The sequence below is a fragment of the Leptodactylus fuscus genome, chromosome 6 (genome assembly GCF_031893055.1).
Source record: "Leptodactylus fuscus isolate aLepFus1 chromosome 6, aLepFus1.hap2, whole genome shotgun sequence".
Taxonomy (NCBI): Eukaryota; Metazoa; Chordata; class Amphibia; order Anura; family Leptodactylidae; genus Leptodactylus; species Leptodactylus fuscus.
In genome coordinates, this window is record NC_134270.1 from 121,701,953 (window position 1) to 121,718,146 (window position 16,194).

The 16,194-nt window shown below is 45.7% G+C and overlaps 2 protein-coding genes across 2 annotated transcripts in view; both read right to left on the reverse strand.

Moving 5' to 3' along the window:
- ZNF281 (zinc finger protein 281) overlaps positions 1-16,194 on the reverse strand; it is a 523,665-nt gene that overhangs the window by 100,918 nt on the left and 406,553 nt on the right. The gene's annotated exons all lie outside the window — the stretch shown is intronic.
- LOC142209138 (beta-1,4 N-acetylgalactosaminyltransferase 2-like) overlaps positions 1-16,194 on the reverse strand; it is a 39,661-nt gene that overhangs the window by 17,983 nt on the left and 5,484 nt on the right. Inside the window, exons 3-6 of the mRNA XM_075278074.1 lie at positions 16,009-16,109; positions 8,098-8,132; positions 7,789-7,978; positions 1,463-1,549 (exon numbers count right to left, since the gene is read on the reverse strand). Of these exons, the coding sequence (XP_075134175.1) occupies positions 1,463-1,549; positions 7,789-7,978; positions 8,098-8,132; positions 16,009-16,109 (413 nt within the window). The remainder of the gene's footprint in view (positions 1-1,462; positions 1,550-7,788; positions 7,979-8,097; positions 8,133-16,008; positions 16,110-16,194) is intronic.

Consider the following 16,194-nt stretch of genomic DNA (forward strand, 5'->3'; position numbering starts at 1 on the left):
GCATTTCCGCCCACAGAACTGCCGCTCACTGGATGTTTTTTCTTTTTCGGACCATTCTCTGTAAACCCTAGAGATGGTTGTGCGTGAAAATCCCAGTAGATCAGCAGTTTCTGAAATACTCAGACCAGCCCTTCTGGCACCAACAACCATGCCACGTTCAAAGGCACTCAAATCACCTTTCTTCCCCATACTGATGCTCGGTTTGAACTGCAGGAGATTGTCTTGACTATGTCTACATGCCTAAATGCACTGAGTTGCCGCCATGTGATTGGCTGATTAGAAATTAAGTGTTTAACGAGCAGTTGGACAGGTGTACCTAATAAAGTGGCCGGTGAGTGTATATACATATTAAATAGACAGATTTTACCAACATAATATACTTACATTTTCCAGAAGAGCACACCATTGCAGCAGACGGCTCCTGTCTTCCCCACACGCTCCGATGTGAGAGACGACTCACTGTGAGGGGGAGGGGGAGGGAGGAAGGAAGGAAGTCCGGACAGCACAGCAGGTCCTCACAGGAGAGCAGCAGGTCAGTGAGAGGATTCCGAGCAGCCATTATAGCTGATGCTGAAGCTGCACATGCTGTCCTCCGATATATACTTTCCCTATATATTGGGAGGACAGCATGTAGAGCTTCAGCATCAGCTAATGGAGGCCATGTGTGCTGAGGCAAATGCAGATGCATTGGTCAGGTGCTCGATTGGGGGCCCCGACCAATGTATCTGCATTAGTAAAATGAGGATTTTACAGTCGGGGCCCAGGGCCTACCAGGGAATTCCCCGGTTCCCCGGCAGGCCAGTGCAACCCTGGATGCCACACATCGGATGCCAAGTGCTCCTTCCTACAGCCACCATCGTGAGCGGGTACTGTTTGTGCCACCCACCTCCCCATTTTGAAGTGTGCAGTGGTTCTAAGAGCGAAGCCTGTCATGTGTGTCATACTGACTCACTGTATTGTTTGACTACCACAGCAGACTCCCCATACGCGTTCTGCAAGGTTTGGTGTTCTACACCACTATACGGGCACTTTGAAGCCAGGAAATAGCTGTTTTTTAATGCTATTAGTTCGGATAGAATCACATTTTTTTTAAAAAATCCGGCGAAGGGGCAGAATCGAATTTTTGAAAACTTCACTCATCTCTAGTGATAATAGTGGATATTGAACAAATGGTCAGCTGATCGCTAGAGAATCTTTATTTGGAAAACACGTTGTTCACATAGGATGCAGTCTGTTGTGATAAGTACTGAAGGTGGCACCATAAGCCTTGGGCATCCAAAGCTTGTTCTCCAATCCCAGACTTGATTCCAAAAATATGAAATGCAAGATCCACTGTATGCAGATGATAATTGGGGGTATAGGCATATCATTCACCTTATTCCTCATAAAATATAGGATCAGTTTGGGTGCCTGGTATAGTTTGATAAAGAAACAATACGTTTATGTTTTTGATGTACATTACCTTTTCCTGGGTCATGTAAGCGTGGCATTGGTGGCTGCCGAATTGAAATTGGTATCTGAGCCGTGTGTTCATTCAGAGTAAACTTCACTGTAGAACAAAAACAAAGATATATTCCTAAAGACTGCCGAAAATAATCTGTTATCACTTGTGATCCTATTTTATGTATTGTTGTTCTCCCCCTTCCCATCTCAGTATAATTCACAGCTAAACTATAACTACGCAGAAGGGGGTGGGGATCTTCTATACTTAAGGCTTCACATCATTAAAAGGGATATTGTCCGGTTTGTAATGCCTCACAAACAAATATATGTGCTAGTGTTATATAGGGGCCTTTAATAGAAGCAGAAACAGGGTCGGACTGGCCTGCCGGGGAACTGGGGAATTCCCCAGTGGGCCTCAAGCCTGACTATTAGTTTTATCTAAATGCATTTGTCAGGGGCCCGATCGGGATCTTCAGGGGCCCGATCGGGATCCTGACTGTTCCAAAATGGGCCCCTGGGAGTGTGTGTCTGCTCCCTGCCATCATGTAGCAGGACCTGTGCTGCCCCTCCCCCACACAGATCGGAGTGTGCAGGGGGAAGTGTGCCGGCTGCTGTAAATGAAGCAGAGCTTTCACCTCCAGACAGGATGGAGCTGCACATGAGGCTCCATACCCAGTGCATCCAGCTAAATGTAAGTACATTTTTTGGGTAAAATATGTATATTTAACGTGTGTATATTTGTGTAAAGTGTCTGATATACTGTGTGAGTCCTGTATGTTTGTAGATTGGTGTGTGTGTGTGTATGTATATGAATGTATGTGTGTAAATGTATGTTATATGTATTAGGCCCGATTCACGTCTGTGTTTGGTATTCCTTTTCGGGGAGTCCGCTTGGGGTCCCCCGGGACAGAAACCTATACACATTAAAAAGCAGTGAACAATGAAACCACACGGACCTCATAGACAATAATGGGGTCCTTGTGTTTTCGGCGCGGTGTCCACACGAATCACGCGGAGAGAAAAGTATTGCTTGCAGCACTTTTTTCACCACACGATTCATGCGGACACTGCATGGTAAACACATGGATCCCATTATAGTCTATGGGGTCCGTGTGGTTTCATTGCTCACCGCTTTTTAATGTGTATAGGCAGTGTCATAACTACCGCCATAGCAGCGGAGGCATCTGCCACAGTGCCCGGGACATTAGGGGCCCGGCGACAGCCGCTACCGCTGCTATCATTATACTCGGGGGGTCTATTCGGACCCCCGAGTATAATGATCGGCAGCCCGGGAGATGTAAGAAACATAAAAAACACTGTTACTTACCTCTCCACGATCCGTGCAGGCTTAGGCCTAGTCGTCCAATGTCACATGAGCCGGGCCTGCGTCCCGGGTCATGTGACGTCTGACATCATTGAAGAGCGACTACTTCGGAGGCCGACAGCGCAGGAGACGGGAGATAGGTGAGTAACAGAGTTATTTTTAATGTTTTTCTCCCCCTGGGTCTCTGATTATTATACTCTGGGGTCTGAAAAGACCCCAGAGTATAATAATTGTTTATGGGTGTCCACAGTGGGACATAATACTGTGTGCAGGGGCCACTATGGGGGATAATACTGGGTGCAGGGGCCACTATGGGGGATAATACTGTGTGCAGGGGCCACTATGGGGGATAATACTGTGTGCAGGGGCCACTATGGGACATAACATAATACTGTGTGCAAGGGCCACTATGGGGCATAATACTGTGTGCAGGGGCCACTCTGGGGGATAATACTGTGTGCAGGGGCCACTGAAGGACATAATACTGTGTGCAGGGGCCACTGAGGGACATAATACTGTTTGCAGGGGCTACTATGGCGCATAATACTGTGTGCAGGAGCCACTCTGGGTTATAATACTGAGTGCAGGGGCTACTGAGGGACATAATACTGTGTGCAGGGGCCACTGAGGGACATAATACTGTGTGCAGGGGCCACTATGGGGCATAATACTGTGTGCAGGGGCCACTATGGGGCATCATACTGTGTGCAGGGGCCACTAAGGATTAGGCCCTACTGAGCAAAACACAGCTAACGCTGGGTTCACACCAGCGTCCGGTCTCCATTCTGAGGTTTCATGCAGATTGCATGCAGAAGACCGAAACCTGTCGGTTCGAGTCCGGGTGTGAGCGCCGGTGAGCGTTTTATGCTCTCTGCGGCGAAACTGTTTTTTTTTTTTAAACCAGACACAAAGTCCTGCATGTCCGACTCTGTGTCTGGTTAAAAAAAAAAAAATTTGCCGTGGGGAGCACAAAACGCTCACAAGCGCTTACGGACGCACACTTTTTAAACCCATTCATTTGAATGGGTTTGAAAAATGCCTGCAGGTTTCCATCTCCTGTTCAGTTTCGGGCAGGAAATGGAAACCTGAAAGTGGAGACCCCGGGTGCAGATGTGAACGAGCCCTTAAAAACACTTTCTATTTTTTTAAGCACACTGCTGATCGGAGTGTGCAGGGGGAAGTCTGCCTTTCTCAGTGTCTCCCAGCGAGGTCCAGTCCGGCATGTAACTACCAGCAGAACTGCAGTACCGGAGCACTGGGAACAGATGAGTGTGTTTTTTTTTTTGTTTTTTTTTTAATGTGTACTTTGTTTTTCACCTCCCAGGACAACCTCTTTAAAGTTTGAGGCATTTGGGGGGGAAGTTAAAGGGGTTGTCCAGGCATAATTGTCTATGGTTTATCGTCAGGATAGGCTATAAATGCCTGATCTGTAGGGGGCCCACACCCAGCCCTCTGACCGATCAGCTGTATGGAGCTACTTCTGGCACCAGTCCTGTACACAATACGGGGCCAGAAGCAGAAAGCTCTGTCCACTGTATATCAGCTGGTCCCATTTCCAAAGCATGCCAGTCCAGGGAAGGTGACAGAAAAAAAAAAAAAAAACACTTATACTCACCCGTCCTGAGCTCAGCAAACTCTCGGACACTCTTCAGGCCGGTGACTGACCTCACTGCTGCGGCCTGTGATTGGCGCGATGACGTCATTATGATGGCGTGCCCCAGGTGGCGCACCCCAGGTGACCGCTGAGATCCAATCACAAGCTCCAGCAGTGATGTTTGGGGCACATAACATCAGTTGCCAAAGAGACGATGACCAAGGAGGATGGGAGACAGCTGGACAAACCAAAGATGCCCAGGAGAGGTCAGGCAAGGTGAGTATAAATGTTCCTTATTTTTAATTGCTTCCCCTGAGACTCCAGTTATTATACTCTGGGGTCTGAAGTCATTTTTCCACCTTAACTCATCTCTTCATCCATCCCTAACCAATGGATCCTTCCCCTCTGCCTTCAAACATGCCAACATCACTCCTATACTTCCATCACTCCCTCGACCCGTCCTCTCCAGCCAACTATCACCTCAAAACTGCTTGACCAACATGTCCAATCCGAACTATCCTCCTATATCTAGTCCAACTTACTCTCTAACAGACTACAGACAGTCTACAGACCTCGTCACTCCACAGAAACTGCCCTAACCGAAGTCACTAATGACCTTCTAACTGCCAAAGCCTAGCATCACTACTCTGTCCTCCATCTTGACCTCTCGTGTGCCTTTCACACAGTCAACCACTCCCTTTTGTTAGAAATGCTCTCATCCTTTGGCATTTCAGAACTTCAGACCTGGCCCTTTCCTGGATCTCCTCATGCCTCACCAAGCACACATTCAGTGTCTCCCACTCGTGCACCACCTCCTCGCCACGCCCTCTTTCTGTAGGTGTCTCCCAAGGCTCCATCCTAGGACCCCTCTTGTTCTCCATCTACACCATCTACCATTGCTATGCTGATGACACTCAAATATATCTCTCTGGACCAGAGGTTACCTCTCTGTTGGCCAAAGTTCCAAAGTGCCTAGTGGCCGTAGCCTCCTTTCTCTCCTCCCACTTTCTCAAACTGAACATGGAGAAAACAGAGTTCGTCATCTTTTCCCCACCCCATATGGCCCCCCTACCTGACCATCTATCAGAGTTAATGCAACCACCCTTACCCCTGTCCCACAGTTCCACTGCCTTGGGATAACTTTGGACTCTGACCTATCCTCCAAATCACATACAGAAACCCTCAACACCTTTTGCTGCCTCCAACTCAAGAACATCCATCGAATCTGGTCCTTTCTCACCCCTGAAACCACAAAGTTTCTAGTTCATGCCCTCATTATCTCCCGCTTACACTACTGTAACACCTTTCTCCATGGCCTCCCTGCAAATACTCTTGCCCCCCTCCAGTCCACCTTAAACTGTGCTGTTCGCTTAATACACCTCTCCCCTCGTTCTTCATCAGCTGCTTCCCTTTGCCAATCCCTTCACTGGTTGCCCACTGCCAAGCGAATAGAGTTCAAAATACTAACGTTGACATATAAAGCCATCCACAACCTGTCCCCTCCATATATCTCTGACCTGATCTCTTGCTACCTGCCAACACGTAACCTCAGATCTTCCTAAGACCTCCTACTCCACTCTGTTCTTGTCTGCTCTTCATACAACCGTCTTTAAGATTTCTCCCGTGCATCCCCCATACTCTGGAACTCCTTACCAAGACACATAAGACTGACCCCCACAATCACAGGTTTCAAGAAGACCCTGAAGACTCACCTATTCAGGAAGGCCTCCAAACTCCAATAACACTACTGTCACCAGACCACTATCTGAACAGCCTCTCCCCTCACCTTCTGTCTCTATCCCTCTTCCCTCATGGATTGCAAGCCCTTGTGGGCAGGGCCTTCTATCCCACTGTGCCAGTTAGTCGCAACGGGCCACTCTGGAGCAGATAATACTGTGTGAGGGGCCACTGCGGAGCACATAATACTGTGTGGGGGTGCATATTATATTATTCCAGTATTGTTTACATTGCTCACTCACTGTATTATTGATAACTGCAGATGTAGGTACTACAGCTGTATCTCTTTCAAGTATCTGAGATATCACTGCAGAACCCATAACCATCACTATAAAGAATTCGCTCTAGGGAGGGAGTAGCGGGCCAAGGAGAAAAGTTTGCACCGGAGCCCACAAGACCTTAGTTACGCCACTGCAGCCAAGTAGTAATTAAAAGTCAAAGAGATGTACACTCACCAGCCACTTTATTAGGTACACCATGCTAGTAACGGGTTGGACCCCCTTTTGCCTTCAGAACTGCCTCAATTCTTTGTGGCATAGATTCAACAAGGTGCTGGAAGCATTCCTCAGAGATTTTGGTCCATATTGACATGATGGCATCACACAGTTACCGCAGATTTGTCGGCTGCACATCCATGATGCGAATCTCCCGTTCCACCACATCCCAAAGATGCTCTATTGGATTGAGATCTGGTGACTGTGGAGGCCATTGGAGTACAGTGAACTCATTGTCATGTTCAAGAAACCAGTCTGAGATGATTCCAGCTTTATGACATGGTGCATTATCCTGCTGAAAGTAGCCATCAGATGTTGGGTACATTGTGGTCATAAAGGGATGGACATGGTCAGCAACAATACTCAGGTAGGCTTTGGCGTTGCAACAATGCTCAATTGGTACCAAGGGGCCCAAAGAGTGCCAAGAAAATATTCCCCACACCATGACACCACCACCACCAGCCTGAACCGTTGATACAAGGCAGGATGGATCCATGCTTTCATGTTGTTGACGCCAAATTCTGACCCTACCATCCGAATGTCGCAGCAGAAATCGAGACTCATCAGACCAGGCAACGTTTTTCCAATCTTCAATTGTCCAATTTCGATGAGCTTGTGCAAATTGTAGCCTCAGTTTCCTGTTCTTAGCTGAAAGGAGTGGCACCTGGTGTGGTCTTCTGCTGCTGTAGCCCATCTGCCTCAAAGTTCGACGTACTGTGCGTTCAGAGATGCTCTTCTGGCTACCTTGGTTGTAACGGGTGGCTATTTGAGTCACTGTTGCCTTTCTATCAGCTCGAACCAGTCTGGCCATTCTCCTCTGACCTCTGGCATCAACAACGCATTTCCGCCCACAGAACTGCCGCTCACTGGATGTTTTTTCTTTTTCGGACCATTCTCTGTAAACCCTAGAGATGGTTGTGCGTGAAAATCCCAGTAGATCAGCAGTTTCTGAAATACTCAGACCAGCCCTTCTGGCACCAACAACCATGCCACGTTCAAAGGCACTCAAATCACCTTTCTTCCCCATACTGATGCTCGGTTTGAACTGCAGGAGATTGTCTTGACCATGTCTACATGCCTAAATGCACTGAGTTGCCGCCATGTGATTGGCTGATTAGAAATTAAGTGTTAACGAGCAGTTGGACAGGTGTACCTAATAAAGTGGCCGATGAGTGTAGATTTTAGTGACATCTTACCAATATCCAGACTATCAATGTCATACACTGTGCTAGTATACGTGATAGACTTCAGAATGAGATTTAATATACGAATGTTGCTGGTACTTATAGTCAGATTTTTTTCTCCTTTGCTATAAACCTGACATTTCGTTATCCCAGATATATTTACTAGAATGTCAAGGATTCCCAAAGATGCCTCAAGAGATACCTGCAGCAGAGGAAGACATGGATGGATAAATACTGTAGAAAGATATACTATAGTGACACATAAATGGAAGGATGAATACAAATAGTTTTGTTCTGCTTTTTGACTTTTGGATACTGTACCGTATATTTTGGCAGATCTGCATTAACCTGCAGTCCTGAAAAACAAAAATAGAGAACCATTATATATACAGATTATCCACAATTAGAGGTAGGAAAAATAAGTATATGATATACTGAGACACTCTGCACAAAGAGTTCCAAACAGGACTGGCCTGTGTTTTATTTTATCCCTATGAGAACAAGGCACTTTTCAGTTTTTGTGTTGTTTTTTTTACTCCCTGGAAATTTGCCATGTGTGACTTTATCAGTGAATAATTCTGTAACAGTATAGCACATCAAAATGATTCTGATATTGTTTTTTCGTGATATGTTGTACTTTACTGAGAAGGTAAAATTAGACTGATATAACTTGCGTAAATTTATTAAAAAACTCGCAAATGTTTTTCAGCTGCGATATCTCACATATACACAATAATACAGGGCAAAAAAGTTAGTAGTTATATATTTCAAAATGTTCCTTTTGTGTTTCAAGCATATTTGAAATACTTTTAGCATATTTGAGTAATTTAGACAATTTAGAAGTTTATCAAGTTTATAAGCAAATTTTGGAAAGTTTGAGTATGTGATTTTTTCCTGTACCAAGCTATGTTTGCAGACAGGAATAGGTGGCATAATGATAGAAACTCCAATTAAATGACCCAATTTGGAAAACTAGACCCCTTCAGGTATTCTTTGAGGGGTATAGTGAGCATTTTGATCAAACAAATATTGTTTTGCAAGAATTATTACAAATGACGAAAAAAATTTTTTTTTCATTTTCTTCAAATATGTTTCATTTTAAAGGAAGATATTTTGCACACAACACATCAAAAAGAAGAAACACACCCCAAAATATATAACACCCCACTTCTTTTAATCCTCTGGTGTGTTCAACTGTGTGAAGATGCGCATATCCAATCCTCTGGCATGTGGTATTGTGTGCAGACGCATGTATCCAATCCCCCGGCGTATGGTACTGTGTGCAGACGCGCATATCTAATCCTCCGGCGTGTGAAACTGTGTGCAGACACACATATCTAATACTACGGCATGTGGTACTGGGTGCAGACGTGCGTTTCTAATCCTCTGGCGTATGGAACTGTGTGCAGATGTGCATATCCAATCCTCTGGCATGTGGTACTGTGTGCAGATGCGTGTATCTAATCCTCCAGCATGTGGTACTGTGTGCAGATGCACGTATCTAATCCTCCCCGGTGTGGTATTGTGTGAAGAGGCGCATATCTAATCCTCCCGCAAGGGAAACTGTGTGCAGACGTACGTATCTAATTTTATGGCATGTGGTACTATGTGCAGATGCATGTATCTAATCCTCTGGCGTGTGGTACTGGGTGCAGACACGCGTATATAATCCTCCCCTGTGTGGTACTGTGTGCTGAGATGCGTATGTAATTCTCTGGCGTGTGGTATTGTGTGCAGAGGCATGTATCTAATCCTGCCCCATGTGGTACTGGGTGCAGATGCAGGTATCTAATCCTCACCTACGTGGTATTGTGTGCAGTGGCGCGTATCTAATACTCTGGCATGTAGTACTGTGTGCAGAGGCACATATCTAATCCTCCCCTGTGTGGTATTGTGTGCAGTGGTATGTATCTAATCCTCCGGTGTGTGGTATTGTGTGAAGACGCATGTATCTAATCCTCTGGCGTGTAGAACTGTGTGCAGATGAGTGTATGTAATCCTCTGGCATGTGGTACTGTGTGCAGATGCGCGTATCTAATCCTCTTCTTTGTGGTACTGTGTGCTGAGGCGTGTATCTAATTCTCTGGCGTGTGGTACTGTGTGCAGAGGCATATATCTAATCCTCCAAAGTGTGGTACTGTGTTCAGATGCACATATCTAATCCTCCCCTGTGTGCTATTGTTTGAAGAGGCGTGTATCTAATCCTACGGCGTGTGGAACTGTGTGTAGACGTGCATATCTAATCCTACAGCATGTGGTACTGTGTGCAGACGCGTGTATCTAATCCTATGGTGTGTACAACTTTGTGCAGACGTGCGTATCTAATCCTCTGGCGTGTGGAACTGTAAGCAGACGCGCGTATATAATCCTATGGCATGTGGTACTGTGTGCAGACGTGCTTCTCTAATCCTCTGGTGTGTGGAACTGTGTGCAGATGCACGTATCCAATCCTCTGGCATGTAGTATTGTGTGCAGACGCATGAATCCAATCCCCCAGCCTATGGTACTGTGTGCAGACGCATGTATCTAATACTATGGCATGTGGTACTGTGTGCAGATGTGCATATCCAATCCTCTGGCAAGTGGTACTGTGTGCAGATGTGTGTATCTAATCCTCCCCATGTGGTACTGTGTGTAGATGCGCGTATCTAATCCCTTTGGCTGTGGTACTATGTGAAGACATGCGTATCTAATGCTCCAGCGTGTTGAACTGTGTGCAGATGTGCGTATCTAATCCTCCACTGTGTGGTATTGTGTGAAGAGGTGCGTATCTAATCCTCCCCGTGTGGTACTTTGTGCAGACACATGTATCTAATCCTTCAGTGTGTGGAACTGTGTGCAGACGCGCATATCTAACCCTCGGTTGTGTGGTACTGTGTGCAGATGCACGTATCTAATCCCCCCCTGTGTGGTATTGTGTGAAGAGGCGCGTATCTAATCCTACGGTGTGTGGAACTGTGTGTAGACACGCGTATCTAATCCTACAGCGTGTGGTACTGTGTGCAGACGCGCGTATCTAATCCTCTGGCATATGGTACTGTGTGTAGACGCGCGTATCTAATCCTCCTCCGTGTGGTACTGTGTGCTGAGACCCGTATCTAATTCTCTGACTTGTGGTACTGTGTGCAGAGGCATGTATCTAATCCTCCAAAGTGTGGTACTGTGTGCAGACACACATATCTAATCCTCCCATGTGTGGTATTGTGTGAAGAGGCGCGTATCTAATCCTACGGCATGTGGAATTGTGTGTAGATGCGCGCATCTAATCCTACGGCATGTGGTAGTGTGTGTAGACGCGTGTATCTAATCCTATGGCATGTACAACTGTGTGCAGATGCACGTATCTAATCCTATGGAGTGTGGAACTGTGTGTAGACACGCGTATCTCATCCTACGGCATGTGGTACTGTGTGCAGACGTGCATATCTTATGCTCTGGTGTGTGGAACTGTGTGCAGAAGCGTGTATCCAATCCTTTAGCATAAGGTACTGTGTGCAGACTCATGTATCCAATCCCCAGGCGTGTGGTACTGTGTGCAGATGCATGTATCTAATCCTTCGGCATGTGGAACCGTGTGCAGACGCATGTATCTTATCCTTCATTGTGTGGAACTGTGTGCAAAAGCGCATATTTAATCCTCTGGTGTGTGGGACTGTGTGCTGATATGTGTATCTAATCCTCTGATGTGTGTATCTCAGTTTGGATATCAGTATTGGATTGTGCATGTGGAGTGACCGTGTGTATTGCAGTTGGAATATGAGTGAAAGACTTGCAGGTTTGTATTGGCTAATGGGGGGCATTGTGTTTGGAATGCTGTATCTCAGCAACAGTACGTCTGTGTCAGGATACGGAGTCGCCGCGGTCTTCTTGCTGTGCGGTGTCTCCCTGGGAGGCGTGTTAGGAGTTCTATTGGGTGTGCTTAGGTCATTAAGGGTTAATCTTTTCCTTGTCTTCAGTCTCCATGCCATTAGCCATCAGGTGTGTTTTTCTGCTGCTATTTAATCCCCACCCAGGCATGGATCCTTGCCAGCCATTCACTTGTGTTTCCTGGTCCCCCTGCTCAGTCTGATTCCCTGTCTGTTTGTATTCTATATATTTCTTGGTTTTTATACCCGGCTTGTATTTTTGACTATCCCTTGTCTTTTGATTTGGTACCTTTTATTATATCTCCTGGCTTGACCTCTTGCTCGTCTGACCTCGCCTTCTCTTCTGTGTCTTGCTGGGATTTGTGGTCCTCCCTGGTTCCATGCTGTTTAGTCTTTTGTTTGGCATTGCATTTACACTGTGCTTTCTGTTTAGGTGTGACCCCGTGACTCCAGTCCCTAGCACTTTCAGGGCCTCCTCTCCCCTTATCCTAGCCGCCGGATAGAAGTGTAGGAGTCGCGGTAGGCGCACTTCAATTAGGAAGTGCATTGGTCTGCCTCATCTCAGATATTACAGCATAGTTATAGCTGCAGGGCCTGCGACCCCTTTTGTCATTAGTTGCACAGTGTTGCTTTACCAGCTGTGTCACTTTGCACTGCCTGACCCTGACTCCAATCCTTACAGTCTGAGTGAGTTGGAGTCTCATCTTAAACCTTCCCGGATACCTGAAGTATCTCTGTACCAAATTTGGTGAAGATCGGTACAGTCGTTTGGTTTGCATTAGAGAACAGACAGACGGACAGACAGTCAGACAAGAATTCATTTTTGTAATACTAGAGGGAGGACCCGGCTTCGCACGGGTATATTACATTTTATGTTTGTGTAGTGGCCCCATAAGAATTGTCCAATTTTGCACTGGTGTATTTTGTATGTGGTTTGTGTGTATGTCCATAAGCGTCATGTGATTATGTGTATCTCATTTTGAATATCAGTGAAAAATCTGTGATCAGTTTTTATAGATACCTTGAGTAAAGCTGTATCTAATCCTTCCCCATGTAGTACTGTGTTTAGACGCAAATATGTAATCCTTGTTGGTGTGGTACTGTGTGCAGATGCACATATCTAATCCTCCGGCGTGTGGTACTGTGTGCAGATGTGTGTATCTAATCCTCCCCCGTGTGGTATCGTGTGAAGAGGCACGTATCTAATCCTATGGTGTGTGGAACTGTGTGCAGACGTGCATATCTAATCTTACGGCATGTGGTACTGTGTGCAGACGTGCGTATCTAATCCTATGGTGTGTGGTACTGTGTGCAGAGGCATGTATCTAATTCTCCCCTGTGTGGTACTGTGTGCTGAGACGCGTATCTAATCCTTCGGCGTGTGGTACTGTGTGTAGAGGCATGTATCTAATCCTCCAAAGTGTGGTACAGTGTTCAGACGCACGTATCTAATCCTCCCCTGTGTGGTATTGTGTGAAGAGGTGCGTATCTAATCCTACGGCATGTGGAACTGTGTGTAGACACACGTATCTAATCCTGCAGCATGTGGTACTGTATGCAGACACGTGTATCTAATCCTATGGCGTGTGGAACTGTAAGCAGACCTGCCTATCTAATTCTACGGCATGTGGTACTGTGTGCAGACATGCTTATCTAATCCTCTGGTGTGTGGAACTGTGTGCAGATGCACGTATCCAATCCCCCAGCGTATGGTACTGTGTGCAGACGTGCGTTTCTAATCCTCTGGCATATGGAACTGTGTGCAGACGTGCGTATCTAATCCTCCAGCATGTGAAACTGTGTGCAGACACACATATCTAATACTACGGCATGTGGTACTGTGTGCAGACGTGCATTTCTAATCCTCTGGCGTATGGAACTGTGTGTAGATGTGCATATCCAATCCTCTGGTGTGTGGTACTGTGTGCAGATGTGCGTATCTAATCCTCCCCTGTATGATACTGTGTGTAGATGCGCGTATCTAATCCTCTGGCGGTGTTACTATGTGAAGACATGCGTATCTAATCCTCCAGCGTGTTGAACTGTGTGCAGATATGCATATCTAATCCTCCCCTGTGTGGTATTGTGTGAAGAGGTGCATATCTAATCCTCTGACAGTGGTACTATGTGAAGACATGCATATCTAATCCTCCAGCGTGTTGAACTGTGTGCAGATGTGCGTATCTAATCCTTCCCTGTGTGGTATTGTGTGAAGAGGTGCATATCTAATCCTCCCCCATGTGGTACTTTGTGCAGACACACGTGTCTAATCCTTCAGCGTGTGTAACTGTGTGCAGACGCGCATATCTAACCCTTGGTCATGTGGTACTGTGTGCAGGTGTGAAGAGGTGCGTATCTAATCTTACAGCATGTGGAACTGTGTGTAGACGCGCGTATCTAATCCTACGGCATTTGGTACTGTGTGCAGACGTGTGTATCTAATTCTTTGGCATGTGGAACTGTAGACACACGTATCTAATTCTACGGCATGTGGTACTGTGTGCAGACGCACGTATCTAATCCTTCAGTGTGTGGCACTGTGTGAAGAAGCGCATATTTAATCCTCTGGTGCGTGGGACTGTGTGCAGACGCGTGTATCTAATCCTCTGGCATGTGATACTGTGTGCTGATCTGTCTATCTAATCCTCTGATGCGTGTATCTCAGTTTGGATATCAATGTTGTATTGTGCATGTGGAGTGACCGTGTGTATTGCAGTTGGAATATGAGTGAAAGACTTGCAGGTTTGTATTGGCTAGAGGGGGGGGGCATTGTGTTTGGAATGCTGTATCTCAGCAACAGTACGTCCGAGCGAGTTGGAGTCTTGTCTTAAACCTTCCCGGATACCTGAAGTATCTCTGTACCAAATTTGGTGAAGATCGGTGCAGTCATTTGGTTTGCATTAGAGAACAGACAGACGGACAGACAGACAGACAGACAAGAATTCATTTTTATAATATAGAGAGATAGAGAGATTTTCTAAGGTGAGATGGCGAAAAATCACTACTTCTGGCGGTTTTTTCCATTTTTTTTTTCAACGTTCACTGTGTACATTAAATATTGTTTCAGTTTTATTGTACAGATTGTTACAGATGCAACAATACCAAATATGCATTGTTTTTATTAATTTTTAGTTTTTTTTTTAATATAATTCATTTTCTATAGAAAAAAGGGAATTTTTGGGGCTTTATAACTATTCATTTTTTTCAAACACTTTATTTATTTTAATTTTTTTTTCACTTTTTTATGTGTCCCTTTTAGGACACTTGATTCAGCAATGATTTTATTGCTGAATCAATGTTACAGACTGGAGACACAGCATGCATGTGTCTCCAGTCTGTAACAGGAAGTCAAGCAATGCAGAGGCATCGCTTGGCTACCTTAGTACCTGGAGGATCAACCAGGTAATGGGGGGGTTTAGGCAGCCTGGGGTCACTGGCCAGACCCCAGGCTGCATGTTTTACATATCGGCACCCCCGATCAAGCTATGGGGGGTGCTGATCTGACCGGCAACATAGCGGAACCCCTTCAGTTCCGTGATCATGTTTGATCATGGAACTGAAGGGGTTTTAAAAAAAAAAACATCGGAGCCCCCCTCCGATGGGGGGTTACGGAGCTGGGTCTTAGCTGTCAGATACAGCTAAGATCCGCTCCAATTACGTCGGCACTGACAGGGAATCCTTCCCTGACTGCCCAACGTAATTTTACTATAGTGCAGTCAGGAAGGACCTGTCAGTGCCGACGTAATTTTACTATGGGCCGGTCGTTAAGGGGTTAAAATAGCACCCTTAACTAGTCTGTACAATGTACTGGGAAGCCTAAATAATTCCAAAATAGGATGGAATTCAAAAATAATGGGGGGACGCTGAGGGACGCTGCTGAAGAAAGAAGGGGAGGATCCAGCAGAAGACAGAGGCGGCGCAGGATCCTGTTCTTGTGCAGCGGTGGGGACGCCCTAATCGCTGCCAGAGAACTAATTTACATACCAGTAAAAAATGGTATTACTAAGGAACGGCGCGGTGGAGACTCCATCTAAAGGTAGGAGACGAATAGCCTTTCTAAAGGCTATTCCGACGTGTTAGCCACAGAAAAAAGTTTTTTAATGGTAGAATCCCTTTAAAATTTGCCAAAATTGCAAGCCAGAGGCTTATTGCAAGCCAGATTTATCAAAGAGCATTAGACAATGATATCTGATGCAGGTGAATGCTGTCTAGACTGTTTTAATAAATCTGCCCCGGTGTGTCTGTACCATGTTTTGCACTCGGGCTTTTCACTATCTACAACAGATTCCCTGGTGTCTATGCATATGAGAGAAACCTAGGGAAAATATATTGTCAGTACTGAAGAGTTTATATTGAATTGTCTCACCTGGCAAGTTTATTGTATCAAGCGGCAAAACTTGAACTCCATGTGTGGGGTATCCTAATGGTAAGTTTGGAGGTGCTATCAAAATATTCTCAGTGTGTTCTCTATGAAGAAAGTATATAGAAGTATCATATTAAATGGAGTTTCTCCAAACCAAATAAATCTTTGTAAGGCTATGGCTCCACTTTA